At 39.4% G+C, this 15905-nt stretch overlaps 1 protein-coding gene across 1 annotated transcript in view; it reads left to right on the top strand.

The window, feature by feature from the left end:
* The window catches only part of LOC110168278 (mitogen-activated protein kinase-binding protein 1-like), a 58739-nt gene that overhangs the window by 14865 nt on the left and 27969 nt on the right, over nucleotides 1-15905 (top strand). Inside the window, exons 5-14 of the mRNA XM_055149607.1 lie at nucleotides 1044-1214; nucleotides 2318-2455; nucleotides 7042-7224; nucleotides 7774-7925; nucleotides 8166-8343; nucleotides 9695-9832; nucleotides 9918-10105; nucleotides 10512-10603; nucleotides 11567-11692; nucleotides 13633-13703. Of these exons, the coding sequence (XP_055005582.1) occupies nucleotides 1044-1214; nucleotides 2318-2455; nucleotides 7042-7224; nucleotides 7774-7925; nucleotides 8166-8343; nucleotides 9695-9832; nucleotides 9918-10105; nucleotides 10512-10603; nucleotides 11567-11692; nucleotides 13633-13703 (1437 nt within the window). The remainder of the gene's footprint in view (nucleotides 1-1043; nucleotides 1215-2317; nucleotides 2456-7041; nucleotides 7225-7773; nucleotides 7926-8165; nucleotides 8344-9694; nucleotides 9833-9917; nucleotides 10106-10511; nucleotides 10604-11566; nucleotides 11693-13632; nucleotides 13704-15905) is intronic.

Genomic DNA, 15905 nt, shown 5'->3' with positions numbered 1-15905 from the left:
AGGGGGGAAATAGTATTATGTATTGCTTGGAACAGGGTTTGAACCAACAACCTTTGTGTTAGCGGGCATATGTTCAACTGCTGTTTCACTGTCGCTCTTTCCTGTCACCTTTTGCCTTTGACCTCTGAGGGATTGTCCTCCATTAAAATGAGACAGGACTCAAATAGCGTCTAGCCTCTTGATCCGTGTGAGAGTCCAGGCGAGCCTACAGTGTGCAGAGGTCAAAGGTCGCAGGATAATCCTAAACACACCAGGACAGACGCAGACTAAAGACGCTGGGTAAACGTGACGTGATGTTTGTTTACAAGATCTAATATTTAGATTTAGAGCCCATATTATTTCATTTTCTGATCTGTGTGTTTTGTTTCATTTGTACATTTTTAACACAAACTATGCATATTTAAGATTCATTCTTTTCTCAATCAAAAAACACTGTGTTCCATCTTATGATGTCATGTGGTAATATAGGAAGTGCTCCAATGTGTTTTTAAACTCCATACACCTTCACTAGAATCCTGTGATTTATTTAAATACTGGAATTGCCAAACATATATATAAAAGGTAGTGGTTAACTAGAAAAATACCACTTCATGACAAGGTAGAACAGAGCATTTTGAACTTTTGAGATGTAAACAGACTAATAATAAAGGGTTACTCAAACATGAAACACAAACTCCAGGTTGTTTTTGATGATGAACATTATAACATGGCTTGAAGCTCACAATAATTCATTTTGTGTAACACAGGACCTTTAAAATAAACTAGTTCTGTTCTTCCAAAAAGATCTAAAATACTTGCCTGGAAAAATTCAGACTCTGGATATGGATCTGTATAACAAATACAGAGAGACAACTAAAATACTTCAACAAAGACAAAATCAAACAAATCAAATTCCTCTTTTTCTCTTTTTGAATCTTCCTTGTCTCCTCTCTGCCCTCTCCTTCTAAATCATAAAACAATTCAATCAATCCATAAGAGATAGCTTACACAAATAAAAATGTATTTGTCTCATAACTTCTTCTGTCCTCCCTCTCTCCCTGCAGAGTGGACACTTACCAGCCGTGCGGCTCTGGGACGTGGCACAGCGCCATCAGGTGGCCGAGCTGCAGTCGCACAAATATGGAATTTCCTGTGTGGCCTTCTCTCCCAACGGGAAATACATCGTCACCGTGGGAAACCAGCACGACATGATGATCCATGTGTGGGCTTGGAAGGTGAGGCTCAAGTAACAAGTTTACTTTATAGTTCATTGTATTTGTGTTTTTAGTTGGCAGAGATGTTAACTGAAAAACAGCATGACTTTTGCATTTTGCTTTGATTTCTGCCTATCCACTCAGATTTAAAGAAGTGCTATGTAACTTTTCTGGTCTGGTTTTTATTGCTTTCCCTGGAATGTTTTACAGTATGACATCTGTAATCTAATAAATTCAAGATAAGATAATGTCTGATATTTGAGCTCATATCTCATCTCCTCTCATTCACTTTTCTTCACATTATGTTTTTAGTCTTTTTAATCCAAAGTAGGCTGGTATATTTTTTCATTTATCTCTTTATGCTGAGACTGACAAAATGCAACTTGCTGTATACATTTCTTTCACTTAGACTAGGTCCCTTTCTCCAAGTATCGTGTTTCTTAAAGGTCCTATATTACACAAAATATCATTGTCTTATTTGACATCTTATTTAGAATTTATTTTACCATTTATATCTTTGCTCTTTGTTATTATATTATTGTGATGTGTGAGCTACTGTGTCCAAATAATTTCCCTTGTGGCTCAATAAAGTCTAAATTTGACTTGAGCTTTAAGTCATGTTAAATTGTTGTCTCCTCAAAAGCAGTCCTGGCGTTGTGCTGTTTTTCATTTAATTCACACGTGTCTGAGTAACCATTTATTATTAGTTTGTCTACACCTCCAAAGCTCAAAATGCTCTGTTCTACCTTGTGATGTCATGAAGCGATTTTCAAGTTAACAGCTACCTTTTACTTTTTGTTCAGTAGAGATTAGAAATTCCAGGGCTGAAATGATCCAAATGATTCTAGCGAAGGTGTAGATCCTGTATTGCCACATGACATCACAAGGTGGAACAGAGTGTTTACAGTTTGAGAGAAGAGCTCAGCCTAAATATGCAGGATTTATGTTTTATATAACGGTGAATGAAACAAAACATAACTCCAAGTCTGTTTTGGTGAGGAAACAACATTATAAAATAGATCAGAAAGTAGTGTAGGCCCTTTAAATGAATTATGGTTGTTTGTTTTTGATACAGAAACTTTCATTTGAGTTATAAATAAACTGATTTTTCCTTCTTGTTACAGAAAAATGTTGTAGTGGCTGCCAACAAAGTGTCCAGTAAAGTGAGTGGAGTTTCCTTCTCCGAGGACAGCTCCTACTTCGTCACCGTGGGCAACCGTCATGTTAAATTCTGGTATCTGGATCAGTGTAAAACAAATAAGGTACGAAACTAAAACAAAACTTCAAACAAAAATGTAAATCTGTAAATGTAATTGCTCATGTCCAACAGTTTAAAATCTAAAGTTAAGGGTGAATTGTGTAACTGTTATGGAGGAGCTTTGCCTGGAATGTTCCATGTATGACTTTAAACATTTCCATCTAGCATTTATTCATTTTCTATTGCTCAAAAATACATTCATTCCTGTGAATAGGGGTGACTCTCCACAGATCTGAATTGTAATGTAGCGTAGTGCTATAACCTTTCTCATGATAGATAGGTTTAATATATACTGTGGAACATTCTAGACCAGGGGTGCTCAATATGTCGATCGCGATCTACCAGTCGATCACCAAGGTCGTGTGGGTAGATCGCCGTGTCTCGTCTCGGACTCGCGCTTGGACTCAGTCTTGTCTCTCACTCGAGGTCTGACACTCAACAAGTGTGATCATATTTCATTACGGCTGCTGCTGTTGGTAATAAACTTGTAGCGGGTGCAGGAGCGTGTGGGGCGTCTCAGTGCAGCCTGTGCGCTCATTTGAAACCCGCGGAGACTCTATGGCACATCACAAACACACACGCTCCCTATGCACGGCTCGTCTGCAACAGCGTGTGCCCTCGTGTACCAGCGTGCATCACAGGGCAGGTTCAACTTCCTAAACATCCTACCTGTCCATCTGCCTCACGTCAGCACGCCGCCCCTCGCCTTTTCACGCTCTCGCTCCTTCCTGCGTACAGCCAACACAAGCCCCTCCCGCTGATTAGAAGAACAAGACCAAACGTGAAGCAAAAACGAGTCTAAATTTGTGTTCCAGTGTTGGCTCAAAGCAGGTCTACAGCATAGAGCGGATCTACAGAACAGACCTACTGCCACATTTGGCTGAAGTTTGTCTAACAAAAGTGCACAAATGCATCTGTGTTTGTCACGATGTGTGTTTGGTTTGGTAAACGTGCAGAGGCTGGTAAATATCACTGCAAAACCAGAAAAGAATGCAACTCCAGTTTGGAACTTTAAAAAACAGGTTTAAAAATCTTCCTTCACTTTTTTCACAGTTTTGTGTAAAGTGCCAGAGGAAGTTCTCTTAAAGAAGGGTTCTCAAACTGTGGGGGAGGGTCCAAAAAAGGGGCACAGAGTGTTTCAGTTCAGTTTGCTTGGTTTTGTATTAGGTAGATCATTTTGACTTGGTCATTTTATAAGTAGCTCGCATGCTGAAAAAGTGTGAGCACCCCTGATCAAGACAAAGCAAAAACATCTCCATGGAGACAAACAGGTGGCGGAATCCCCACTAGAAATGTTACGCAGTGCACCTTTAAATGCCCTGTACCTGATTTTTACTCTTAAAAACATGGAAAAACAGAACAAATTCATTTAAAACATTTTGCAGTTAATCCTCATTTATCTTATGTATTCTGAGCAGCTGAATTATTTTACTTTATAAGCACTTTTCACAACTTTCAGTAGCCAGAGTGGAGTTTTGCTGGCAGCCTAACAACACACTTCCTCATTATTGTACAAAAAAATATTTCTAATGATTTCTAATTAGATGCAGACAGTACATAGTAGATTTATTTTGACCTCAATAGCTGCTTATACACAGGCATGAAAATCCTCGGGTCTCAGGTCTCAGACTCGAGCACATTTGGACTTGTGCACACACACCACACGTGCAGTGAGAGCACGGCTGGTCCGCAACATCGTATCCACTCGTGTACCAGTGTGTATCACAGAGCAGGTTAAACTTTTTAAAACATCCCACCTGTCCCACCTGCCTCATGTCAGCATGCCGCTCTTTGCCTTTTCACTTCCCCCCCTCCCTGCGTAAAGCGCACACAGGCTCGGGCGTGCTGATTCAAGACGAAATGTGAAGTAAAAACTAATCTATATGCTATAGTGGCTGAAGTTTGCCAAATAAAAGGGCAAATAAATCAGTGTTTGTCACAATGTGTGTTTGGTTTTAAATGTGCAGAGGCTAAATACCACCGCAAAACCTGTAAGATAAGGTAACTCCAGTTAGGAATTAAAACAACAACAACAACAAAAAAACAGGCTTAAAAATCCTACCCACTTTCTTCACTTTTATGCCAGTGGAAGAGGGAATCAGAGAAGGGGTTCTCAAACTGTGGGTGAGGGTCCAAAAAGGGGCACAGAGTGTTTCAGTGCAGTACAGGTTTATTTTGTGCCTAAATGAACATTAATCAGATCAAATAGAGATAAATTTATAAAAAACACACAAAAAAATACAAATAAATGAAGAAAATGACAAAGATGGTTTTAATTTGGTCTCGATGGGCCGTGGTGTCGGTCTTGTCTCGGTCTCGACCCTCACTGGTCTTAGTCTTGATCTGGTCTTGGGACCCCATGATTTTGGACAGGTCTTGGACTCAATTAGTGCGGTCTTCTTGACTATAACACTAGTGCCTGTTTTCATGCCTGTATACAATATATCTGCACTGGGGTAACATATATTTTGTTCAAATACATGGTAAAAAATTGGGCACAAGACTAAACCAGGACTGAGTTCGAGCTCTAATGTGAAGTCTATGAATACAGTTGTTCATTTGTAATTAGGGATGCATCGATCCAGCTTTTTCGGTTCTGATACTGATTCTGATACTGTAGCTTTAAGATCTGCCACTTGTAAAAGGATACCAAAGCAGAGAAACAGCATTTATTTAGTTAAAACAAAAATAAAATAAGACAAAACTGATCCAAGTAACTACAGAATGATTTTGTGTAAATAAAAATTAAAAACCTTTTGAGACATTTTGGGCCAACTATGACCATTAAATACATCACTTTACACTAGTACATAGTGCACAGCCTGTAAGAAACAAACAATAAACAAACAAACACATAAACAACAAGTAAATAAACAAACATTGAGACAACTTCTGAAGTTATCGCTGGCTACACTTTTAAAATATCTTCAGCATTCTTGCCCTAACAACATGAAAATTGGCACTGCACACACCCGTCCCATTAGGATGACACCCTCCAAATTTGAGATCGGTCGGATGAGCGGTTTGAGAGTTATGTGTGGAACAGACAAACAAACAAACCAACCATTAATAGATAGATGTCCAATCAGAATATCAAACTGATATTTGGAGGCCGATATCTGATCCAGCACCAATCCAACACCGATATTCAATGCCAGTATCAGATCAGTGCATCCTATATGTAATACATTTTTAGAGTTTTAGGCTATAGAAAAAAAAAAAAAGCAAATTACATTCAGATTGTAGTCTTTAGCTACTGTTGTTATTGCTTCATATAATGAAGCCTAATATTAAGTTCATTTTACAATAACAATAATTACATCATATTCAGTATTATATAATTTGACAGTATGTCATTGGCAATTTAAATGATCCAAACCCATTTTCTAAGCGTTGCATAACCATGCTCATATTTCCTGGCTCTTTGTTGGCTAATTGCGTAGTACCGTTCCCCCAGGCAAACTTGTGGACACTTGTTACCATGGAAACGTTTAGTTAAATTAACCAGTACCACCGGCGGACAAAAGGCATAAAAATAGGTCATTTCTTATTGTTCTCTTGGCGCCTCTACATAATTTATAAGGTTGACATCATTTTGAGGGTCTGTTACTGTAACGTGCTTGTACCAGACTGCAGGGAGCTACAGAAATAAACATTTTAAAAGTTGTTTAAAATGTTTATAAGTGGATGTAGTGAATGAAATTTAGTAATTGACCTGCTTTGAAATTGTATTACCCAATTAAATGAAGATGAAGTACCTTCTATTCAAAACTTTAAAATATGTAGTTTTTTTAGTTAAAGCAGAGCATACCAACATTGCAAAAAGCACTTGAATATTATTATTATTTCAGTCTCAATAAAAATCTCTGGACCCCAAGACCACAGTTCAGAACTGAAGTAATTTTAAGTAACATGTTATATTGTGCATGTCAGACCAAACCAGGTCTAAACCAGGTCTAAACTTAATCTAAACCAGGTCTAAACCAGGTCTAAACCAAGTGTAAACCAGGTCTAAACTTAATGTAAACCAGGTCTAAACCAAGTGTAAACCAGGTCTAAACTTGATCTAAACTAGAAGTAAACCAGATTTAAACCAGATCTAAACCTGATCTAAACCTGATTTAAACCAGGTCTAAACCAGATCTAAACCTGATCTAAATCTGATCTAAACCAAATCTAAACCAGGTCTAAACCTGATCTAAACCAGATTTAAAGCAGGTCTAAACCTGATCTAAAACAAATCTAAACCAGGTCTAAACCTTATCTAAACCAGATTTACACCAGGTCTAAACTGGTCTAAACCAGTTCTAAACCAAGTCTAAATCAGGCCTAAACCATATGTAAACTATTTCTAAACCAGGTCTAAACCAGATATTAACAAGGCCTAAACCAGGTCTAAACCATGCAGGTGTAAACCAAGTCTAAACCACATGTAAACCAGGGCTAAACCAGGTCTAACTCAGGTCTAACCCAGGTCTAACCAAGATCTAAACCAGGTCTAACCCAGGTCTAACCAAGATCTAAACCAGGTCTAAACCAGGTCTAACCCAGATCTAAACCAGGTCTGATTTCATGTATTTTTTCTTACAGTCCAGTGCCCCAGTCCCTCTGCTGGGACGCTCAGGGCTGCTGGGAGATCTCAGGTATAACTTCTTCAGTGCTGCGGCGTGTGGGCGTGGCTTAAAGTCTGACTCCGCCTTTTGCCTCACCTCGTCCGGCCTCCTCTGTGAGTTTAACCACCGCAGGACGCTGGACAGATGGGTCGATCTAAAGGTGAGTGAGAACAGGGGCTTTTCTTTTCTTGAATCTTCCTAGAAAACTCTTCTACCGGCTCTCCACATGCAGGTTCATACACTGAGTTCCAGTTAAAGGTTCAATGTGTAGCTTTTCTGACGTGGGGTCTGTTACCTGCTTGTGATCTTTCCCCAGTATCCCTTGTAAACATATTGTTCTTCAGGTCAATTTTACACCATAGGGATACTTACTATAAGGGACTGTTGGATTGGGCTCACTAAGGAGTTTGTTACGGACATTTGAGATGCTGCTGGCTTTTTACACCATATGCAGCAGCAAATGTGGCAGGAGACCTTCCACGGAAAATTCTCCTCAAGACTTTCCAGAAGAAATACTTTGAGGGAATAAACCATTTTGTCACCGACTGAACCACCAGAGCGGATTAAGAGTGATGCCTTTCCTGTTGTGTTCACCTGGCGCCCCCTGGAGGCTGCTCTGATGCTGCAGGACACAGAGGAGAGACACTTTTGACTCGTCTTCTCCTCAAACTGCCCTGACACAGATCTTCTCTTCATTCGTCTCTCACAGACAGGTGCAGCTCACTCTCTGTGCGTCTCAGAGGACCTGGTTTTCTGTGGTTGTTCTAATGGCACAGTCCGAGTCTTCAGCTCCACAGACCTGAGCTTCGTCTGCACCCTGCCCCGCCCACACACCACCCTGCCCCACCCACAAACCATCAGGTAGTTCTTTTTGCTTAAATTAGCCATTGCCAATAATACACAATAGTACAAAAACTGTACTGAGTTAAAGTTATAGTCAATTATTAATAATAAAATGTGAATGGAAGTTTTGTACAACTGTTGATATTAAAATAAAAGACTAAACTATTCTAACTAAGTCTACTACTAGAGTATTATATAGAGTTGTATATTATAAAACTTATTTGAGCTATCTGTGTCCCTCAACAACCTACCGTACAGTTCCAATATGGATGCCCGTTACCCAGATGCCATTGCGGTGACCTTTGACCCTGTCAGGGGCTGGCTCAGTTGTGTGTACAGCGACCACAGTGTGTTTGTGTGGGACCTGAGAGATGTGAAAAGAGTGGAGAAGGTTCACTCTGCTCTGTACCACAGCGCCTGCGTCTGGGACCTGCAGGTAACACGTTTAAGATACTATTTACTACTAAAAAATATTTCACCTCTGCCACAGAACTTGTTCAGGTCTTGAAAAGTACTGAATAAATAAACTGTAATTTTATTGTTGTTAAAGGTGCATTGTTCTGGTGGCTGGTCTGTAAAATGCTTTTCTCCATGGAGATGTTATTTCTTTGTCTGGAATGTTTCATAGTATGGCATTAAACCTTTCTAGCTTCATGGAGACCAAACCAGACCAAGTTACCCGTCAGATCTGTGGAGGGGTGACTCGCAGTCACAATGTTCTGTATAAATAAACTTGAATTGATGGTCAGAATGCCTGTTTTTGAGCTATAAACCCACTTGTAATTGAATAAATATAAGGTAGAGCTGCTTAATCATGAATCATGCTGTTTAATATTCCAGACAAAGGAACATGACATATCTATAGAAAACAATCTAGTGATGGAGCTCCAACCAAAAAAGTTACATAGTGCACCTTTAAACCATCTAAATCACTATATCAAGAATGTTAAGAATCCGGTTTCTTCATTCCTTGAACCAAAAATAAAGGAATGCATTGACCTATTTGAGACATATTACACAGTTCTGCCAAGACCCAGATCCTAATCCTGCTCCAGAAGCGCTCACCTTAGCCAAAAGACCTGTTCCTAAAGCTCACCTTAAACTAACTGAGAAATAATATACTGAAATATGAGCACTGCAGAGTTGGTGTAGTGTGGGGAAAGTTGTGGAGAAGGTTGTTAGAGAAAGGTTATACATTATTTCCTCTCTGCATTTGACCCATCCTTCACCCAGGGCCATTGAGGCAGGTGTACAGTGCTCAGGGACCCATCTCCAGGTCTACCTTAGCTGGAGGATTACCCATGCTGCACTGGACTGACGGAGTGGCTTTGAAGGATGGGTCAAATACAGTGTTCAAATTTCTCTATAACAGGGTCAACCTTTTTCCTCTGGTGAGCTACTTTTACAAAACAAAAATGCAAGAGAGCTACTCATTTTAGGGGTCGCAAGAAATTGAGTAAATATAAGAGCCTTAGATGGTGTTGGATGCCTATAAAACATTTATACAACTATTTATTAGTGCATCACATTTGCAATGGTAATGGACATTTCATTAAATCAAATTTTAGTTATTCAATTCAGCACAATATGTATGATTCAGAAATCCTTTGGCGAGTTACAGGTTGGAGACCCCTGCTCTATAAAGACATTCAAATATAACTCAGCAGCTCCACTATAGCCGCTTTCATCTTGTATTAATAGATTAACTTAAACAATTGAATAAGTCAGTTAGCACATGCTGTCTACTTCCATAATCTTTAATATTCCTCTTTTATATTTGTTGGCAGATGTTTCCAGATGTTCCGTGTCACTCTGGTTTGTCGTCAGGTTCCTTCTTCAGCTGCTCGGCTGATAACACCATCAGAGTTTGGTGGATGAGTGATTCAGTTCAAACACCGCTCCAGCCCAAAAACCTTATTACTAATGTACTTCATAGATAGTAACGTACTGCTAATACTAACTGTGTATACGTTCTTCTTTAAACTAGGAGAGATTGATTTTCTATTACAGGACCTGTTGAACATACTGTATATTGATGGAAACCCAGCCTCCCCAGTGGACTCTGAAAGTACTACACACATTACTGCAGATAAAACAGGAGATGGGCAGAGTGCAGAGAACAGAACGGGCATCCGGGTTATTTCTGTCAGCCCTGATGGAAAGCACTTGGCATCTGGAGACCGCAACGGCATTCTCAGGTAGGACAAAAGGATACCTGCTTGTCTCCATGGAGATGTCACTGCTTTGTCTAGACATAGACTTAGACAAAGTTTATTGATCCACAAGGGGAAATTATTTGGACACAGTAGCTCAGAGCATATTATAATAACAAAGAGAAATTGTATAATAAATTCTAAATAAGGAGCAGAAATAGCAAGAGACTGATGTCAAATAAGGTATAACTACATAAATGTATATGTACAAGTCAAAATAGAATAGCAATATAGTAATAAAAATATATCACATTGTCTAGAATGTTCCTCCGCATGTTATTGAACTTATCTATCTCCATGGAGACGGCAGGCTCTGCATCTCTCTGACTGGTTAATCCGACTGTCAATCATGCCCTCTGACACATTATATTGCCTGTCTGTTATTCTCCAGAGTGCACGACCTTAACAGTTTGGAACAGATTCTCAAAGTGGAGGCTCATGACGCTGAAATCCTCTGTTTGGAGTACAGCCAACCAGACACAGGTCAGTGTTGGAATCTCAGAATGTGGAGAGTACGCCGTATAAGAAAGAAATGAGATTAATAATAATAATGGATCAGATTTATATAACGCTTTTTTGGACACAAGATAATTAGTTGAAATGACTTACAATAATACAAAATACAATAAATCATATTTTACCACATGTAATTTACAGATTAACTATAACCCTCAATTACATGAAGTGTGTGCATATTTATAAACTACTAGGTATGAATACTAACATGTACATGGCCTGTGTGTGTGTGTCTGTTTGTGTGTATGAACATCAATGTATATTGGATTGTGTGTCTGTGTCTGAGTATACCAAAACAATTAAGTATGTTTTCTTTCCTGCTCTCATAAAAGATGAGTTTTGTGTTGTTTTCTGTAAATAGTTATGCGTCTTGTATCCTGTTCTATATGTTAATAGGATTTGGCAAAATAAGCATTTAAACTTCAGCCTAAACCCCTTCGGTCTGTAGAATAACTTAGTGATATGCATAAAATGCATAATTTTTGTGTGTTAAATCACTGTAATATGATGTATGATTGTGTTAATTGATGATTGAAGAAAATAAACTAACTAACTACTTACTCAAGTTTAAATTGAATAGTTTAGTAATAGACTAGTTTTTGATTTACTTGTCTTGATTGTTTTACAAAGATATTTCTAACAGACATCAATAGTACTTTTCAGGTATCTTTTTGAGTTAACAATAGCAGTTTTAACAGTTTAACAGTTTTAGCAATTCAATTATTCATTTGCAAACAATTGCTGCTTTCGTTTTAGCTTTTTGGACAAATTGTCTAAGAAAAACCCTGTACTAAACCTTTTGTGTTCTATGTGTTTTTTAAAGTGAGTTCTTGCGTTCTTGTCATCTAAACACCTGTAATAGCATTGGTGATTGCGTGTTGACCTAGATATGACAAATAAATACAAATCTAATCTTCTTTGCGTTTTAAGGTGTGAGTTTCCTGGCGTCTGCAAGCAGAGACCGTCTGATCCACGTCCTGGACTCAGACACAGACTACAGCCTCGTACAGACTCTAGACGACCACTCCTCCTCCATCACTGCCCTCAAGTTCACTGGTGAGAAAAGCCACTGCAAGCTCTTTTTCTAACATTTCATATTTAAGGTCATTCTACCACAACTGTCACACTGATTAGCTGAAGCCATTCCGTTTTTTGGGTGAAAAAAGGAACATAGTGTTTGTTCGTAGAGCTGAATGAAATTATATTGCAAAAAAGCACATGTCACAGCTGATCTAATAATCAACCAGCCCTGCCATATGACACAACAGGCTCTATTCACGCTTACTGGAAGACATTTGGAAACATGGACCACACGGATGACGACTTCCGGTGTAGTTACCGACACTGGGCATGTGAGAAAAGCATGGATTCAGCAGCAGCGTCTTACAACCGGCCAAAGCTTTCCATGGAGGACAGGACTCTAATTGCAGCTTCTATAGCAAGGACCACCCCACAACAATGAAATACCATAACAATATTTATTGACTGTGGATAGATGTGATGGCAGGGTGGGGCCTCCATCACCCAGCTGATTCGGAACCCTCCTTAAAGATGTCGTCTTTGGATTGAAGGATGGACAAAAGACACGAGGTGGGAGGGACTTGGATGAAGAGAGCTGATGCGGACGGTGTTGTCAGGATAGGCCGTATAAATAAAGCTTCTGGGTAAATTGAAGGTGTGGATGAGATAAGCCGTGGTTGGCTGGAGAGAAGGCTGAGGCGTGGTCCAGCTCCTGAACCTGAGTTAATCATATTAACTCCATTTCAGTGTCACTTACAGACAGCTGGTTGCAACTGTTGATCTGCCGAACATAACGGAACGCTACAATCACATCACAATAAATTAAATTAGACAAATTATAATAAACAAATTAATAGGTAATTTATAAAAGGAAAAAAGAAAGAATACAATGACATCTAGATGAAGTTACTATCGCCAACAGAGCCCGAAGGAAGTCGCCATCCGCATGTTTCCAAACGTCTTACGATTTTGTGATGTAAGCGTGAATAGAGCCAACAGTATTTTCCGCACTATTAGGCACTCTGGATTTTAAGGCACACTGTCACTGAATGGTCTGTTTTTAAACTTTTTTCCACAAATAAACCGCACCGAATTTTAAATGAAACACAACAGTTGGATGGGTCAGTGGGACTTTGTTTGTGGCGTTCACGGTGACTCTGGGCTTTGTTCAGTTGTGGCGTGTAGGGAGGGTGCTGTCTGGAACCGCTGGATTGTCAGCGTGTGCGCAGTGACTCAGTTGTTCAGTTGTGTCTAGAACACACATGCACATTGCACTTACTTTTTCGGTTCATTCCTCCGGTTCGTTCCTCCGTTCCGTTCCTCGTCCACGTGGAGTAATGAGTGTGTCTGTGGGTGTTTTTCGTCAAACGGTCGCTGTCTGCTCTGTGTGTGTTTGCGTGCGTTGCGGGTGGTGCGGCTTTGTAGTTTACTGAAGTCGTGCTGGGACACACGAGTGGATTTGTGCATACGGCGCTCTGAATTGCAGGGTGCGCAGTTGTTTTTTAATGGGGTTGGAGGCTTAAGCGCGTGCCGTATATATCCAGGAAAATACAGTATACACAATGGCAATATGGTAAATGGTTTCAATGTCAAATATAAAATTCGAAGTAAGATAAATAAGTTAATAAGTGCTTGAATCAAGTTGTAGTTATTTTGATTTGAGTACATTTAGATTTTCTTACAATAAGATTTGGCAGTAGTTTATTTTTTTCTTACTTCAAGTGCTGTAGCATTTTTCTCCTAAATTCAAGTTTTAATATAAAAAAATTGTGATTTTCTTATTTTAGGCAGAACAAGTCATTGTATGCTTGGTCTATAAGGTAAATTTTAGACAATCAAAATATACTCAAATCAAGTTATCTATTGCCTGATTAACTCTTCTAGTACCTGTCTCGTCTAGGTTTAATCTGGTCCTTATCACATACAGAAAAGTTTCCACCATGGTCAAAATAATGATATATTTTTTATGTTTTCAGCAAATGACGACAAAGTTCGGCTGATCAGCTGTGGGGCAGACAAGAGCATCTACTTCCGCACTGCTCATGAGGTAAAACCAACTCCGCCAACCATCTATAAACAAAATCTGCGTGTTTCCTTTTTCCTTTGTCTGGGGTGTTTTGAAAGTTCATAAATTAGCCTGTTTCATAACTAATCTCCATGAATTACAAAGTGTCTGGTTGCAGTTTATTCTGGGTCACTGGGGCAGGTTTCCTTTGTCTAAAGTTGTGTAACCTTCTGAAAATAAGATCCAGGTCAGATTGTATTCAGGACAAGAGTTCCTTTAAACCAAGCCTGTAAACATCTTGGTTTGAAGAGCCCTTATGACGCTGTTTTCTGATCTATGTTATAATGTTGTTTCCTCATCACAAACAGACCTGGAATTGTGTTTTGCTTTATTCATACATGTTTAAAGGTGCACTATGTAACTTTTTGGTTGGGGGTATGTCACCTGCATGTTTCTATAGATAAGTAACTGCTCTGTCTGGAATGTTCCACACTATGACATTAAACAGCTCTACCTTGCATTTATTCAGTTACAGGTGGTTTTATCACTCAAAAATACCTAGTAAAATGGACATTTTGACTCTGTTTTTGGTTGCCTCGCCACAGATTTTACCTGTAACTTCGTCTGGTTTGGTCCATGAATATAGAAGGGTTTAGGTTTAATACTATACTGTGAAACATTCCAGCCAAAATAATAACATCTCCATGGAGCATTTGACCCTAGTATACCGTAGGGTTTGGTTTTAGTACCCTAGAACCAGGACTAAACCTTGGACTAAACCAGGAATAAACTTTAGACTAAACTTTAGACTAAACCTTGGACTAAATCTTGGACTAAACCAGGAATAAACTTTGGACAAAATTTTGGACTAAACCTAAGACTAAACCAGGACTAAACCAGGACTAACCCAGGACTAAACCTTGGACTAGACCAGGACTAAACCAGGACTAAACCTTGGACTAAACCTTGGACTAAACCTTGGACTAAACCTTGACTAAACCTTGGACTAAACCTTGGACTAAACCTTGGACTAAACCTTGGACTAAACCTTGGACTAGACCAGGACTAGACCAGGACTAAACCAGGACTAAACCAGGACTAAACCAGGACTAAACCTTGGACTAAACCTTGGACTAAACCTTGGACTAAACCTTGGACTAAACCTTGGACTAGGACTAAACCTTGGACTAAACCTTGGACTAAACCTTGGACTAAACCTTGGACTAAACCTTGGACTAGACCAGGACTAAACCAGGACTAAACCAGGACTAAACCAGGACTAAACCTTGGACTAAACCTTGGACTAAACCTTGGACTAAACCTTGGACTAGGACTAACCCAGGACTAACCCAGGACTAAACCTTGGATTAAACTAGGAATAAACCAGGTGTAAACCAGGACTAAACCTTGGACTAAACCAGGATTAAACCACCCTCTATTATACCCTAGAGTATACTAGAAAAGTTGTACAATGAACCTTTTAATACACAAATCCTGCATATTTAGGATATGTTCCTCTCTCAAATGGAAAAGACTCTGGTGAAAGGTCGTGCTAATACAGGAAGTGTAGAAAGTAGTAAACATAAAAGAAAAAAAAAACATTGAATGCGAGGGTGTGTCCAAACATTTGACTGTTGTAGCTGTTTACATTTCAATCATCTGATAACTCCAGAAATCAGATCATTGTCTTCATCGTTTGTCTTTTTTGTAATAGCATTAAAGTAGGGAGATATGATAGTATAAAACAGTACATTTACAATCAGGGCCAGTCCTAGGGGGCGGGGGGGATCCTCCACTCATCTCTCCCCCTCTCCGGGTCCTCAGTGGATTTGGTCGTGTAGGCGCCAGGAAGGGGTCTCGCCTGGGGAGCCAATCTGTGTAGGATCACCACTGTTGACAATAGTTTCTTGTAAATCCATATATTGATGATATAACTGTTGCTAGACATAATACTAAGGCTGCGTTTACACTGAAACAAATCACGGTATCACCGTATCGGAAACGATCTGTGTCCACACACGTCGTTTCTGTGTCCGCAAACCTTCCTTATCCACACAGCTTTGCACATATTTGTTTATGTTTTACGGAAACTAAACAATAAACAGCTTGCTATTGTGTGCCGATGCGGTTCAGCTTCTGTCAGACTAAAGGACATGACTCAGTGGAATATGAGTGTTCTCTCTGTGACAGAGGGGTGTTCTGCTGATGGTGAGTCTGTTCTGTGCTTCTATCATGTTGGAGATG

The sequence above is a fragment of the Boleophthalmus pectinirostris genome, unplaced genomic scaffold (assembly GCF_026225935.1).
Source record: "Boleophthalmus pectinirostris isolate CB_2022bp ecotype Guang Dong unplaced genomic scaffold, ASM2622593v1 HiC_scaffold_13, whole genome shotgun sequence".
Classification (NCBI taxonomy): domain Eukaryota; kingdom Metazoa; phylum Chordata; class Actinopteri; order Gobiiformes; family Gobiidae; genus Boleophthalmus; species Boleophthalmus pectinirostris.
This window is presented reverse-complemented; position numbering and strand designations above follow the sequence as displayed.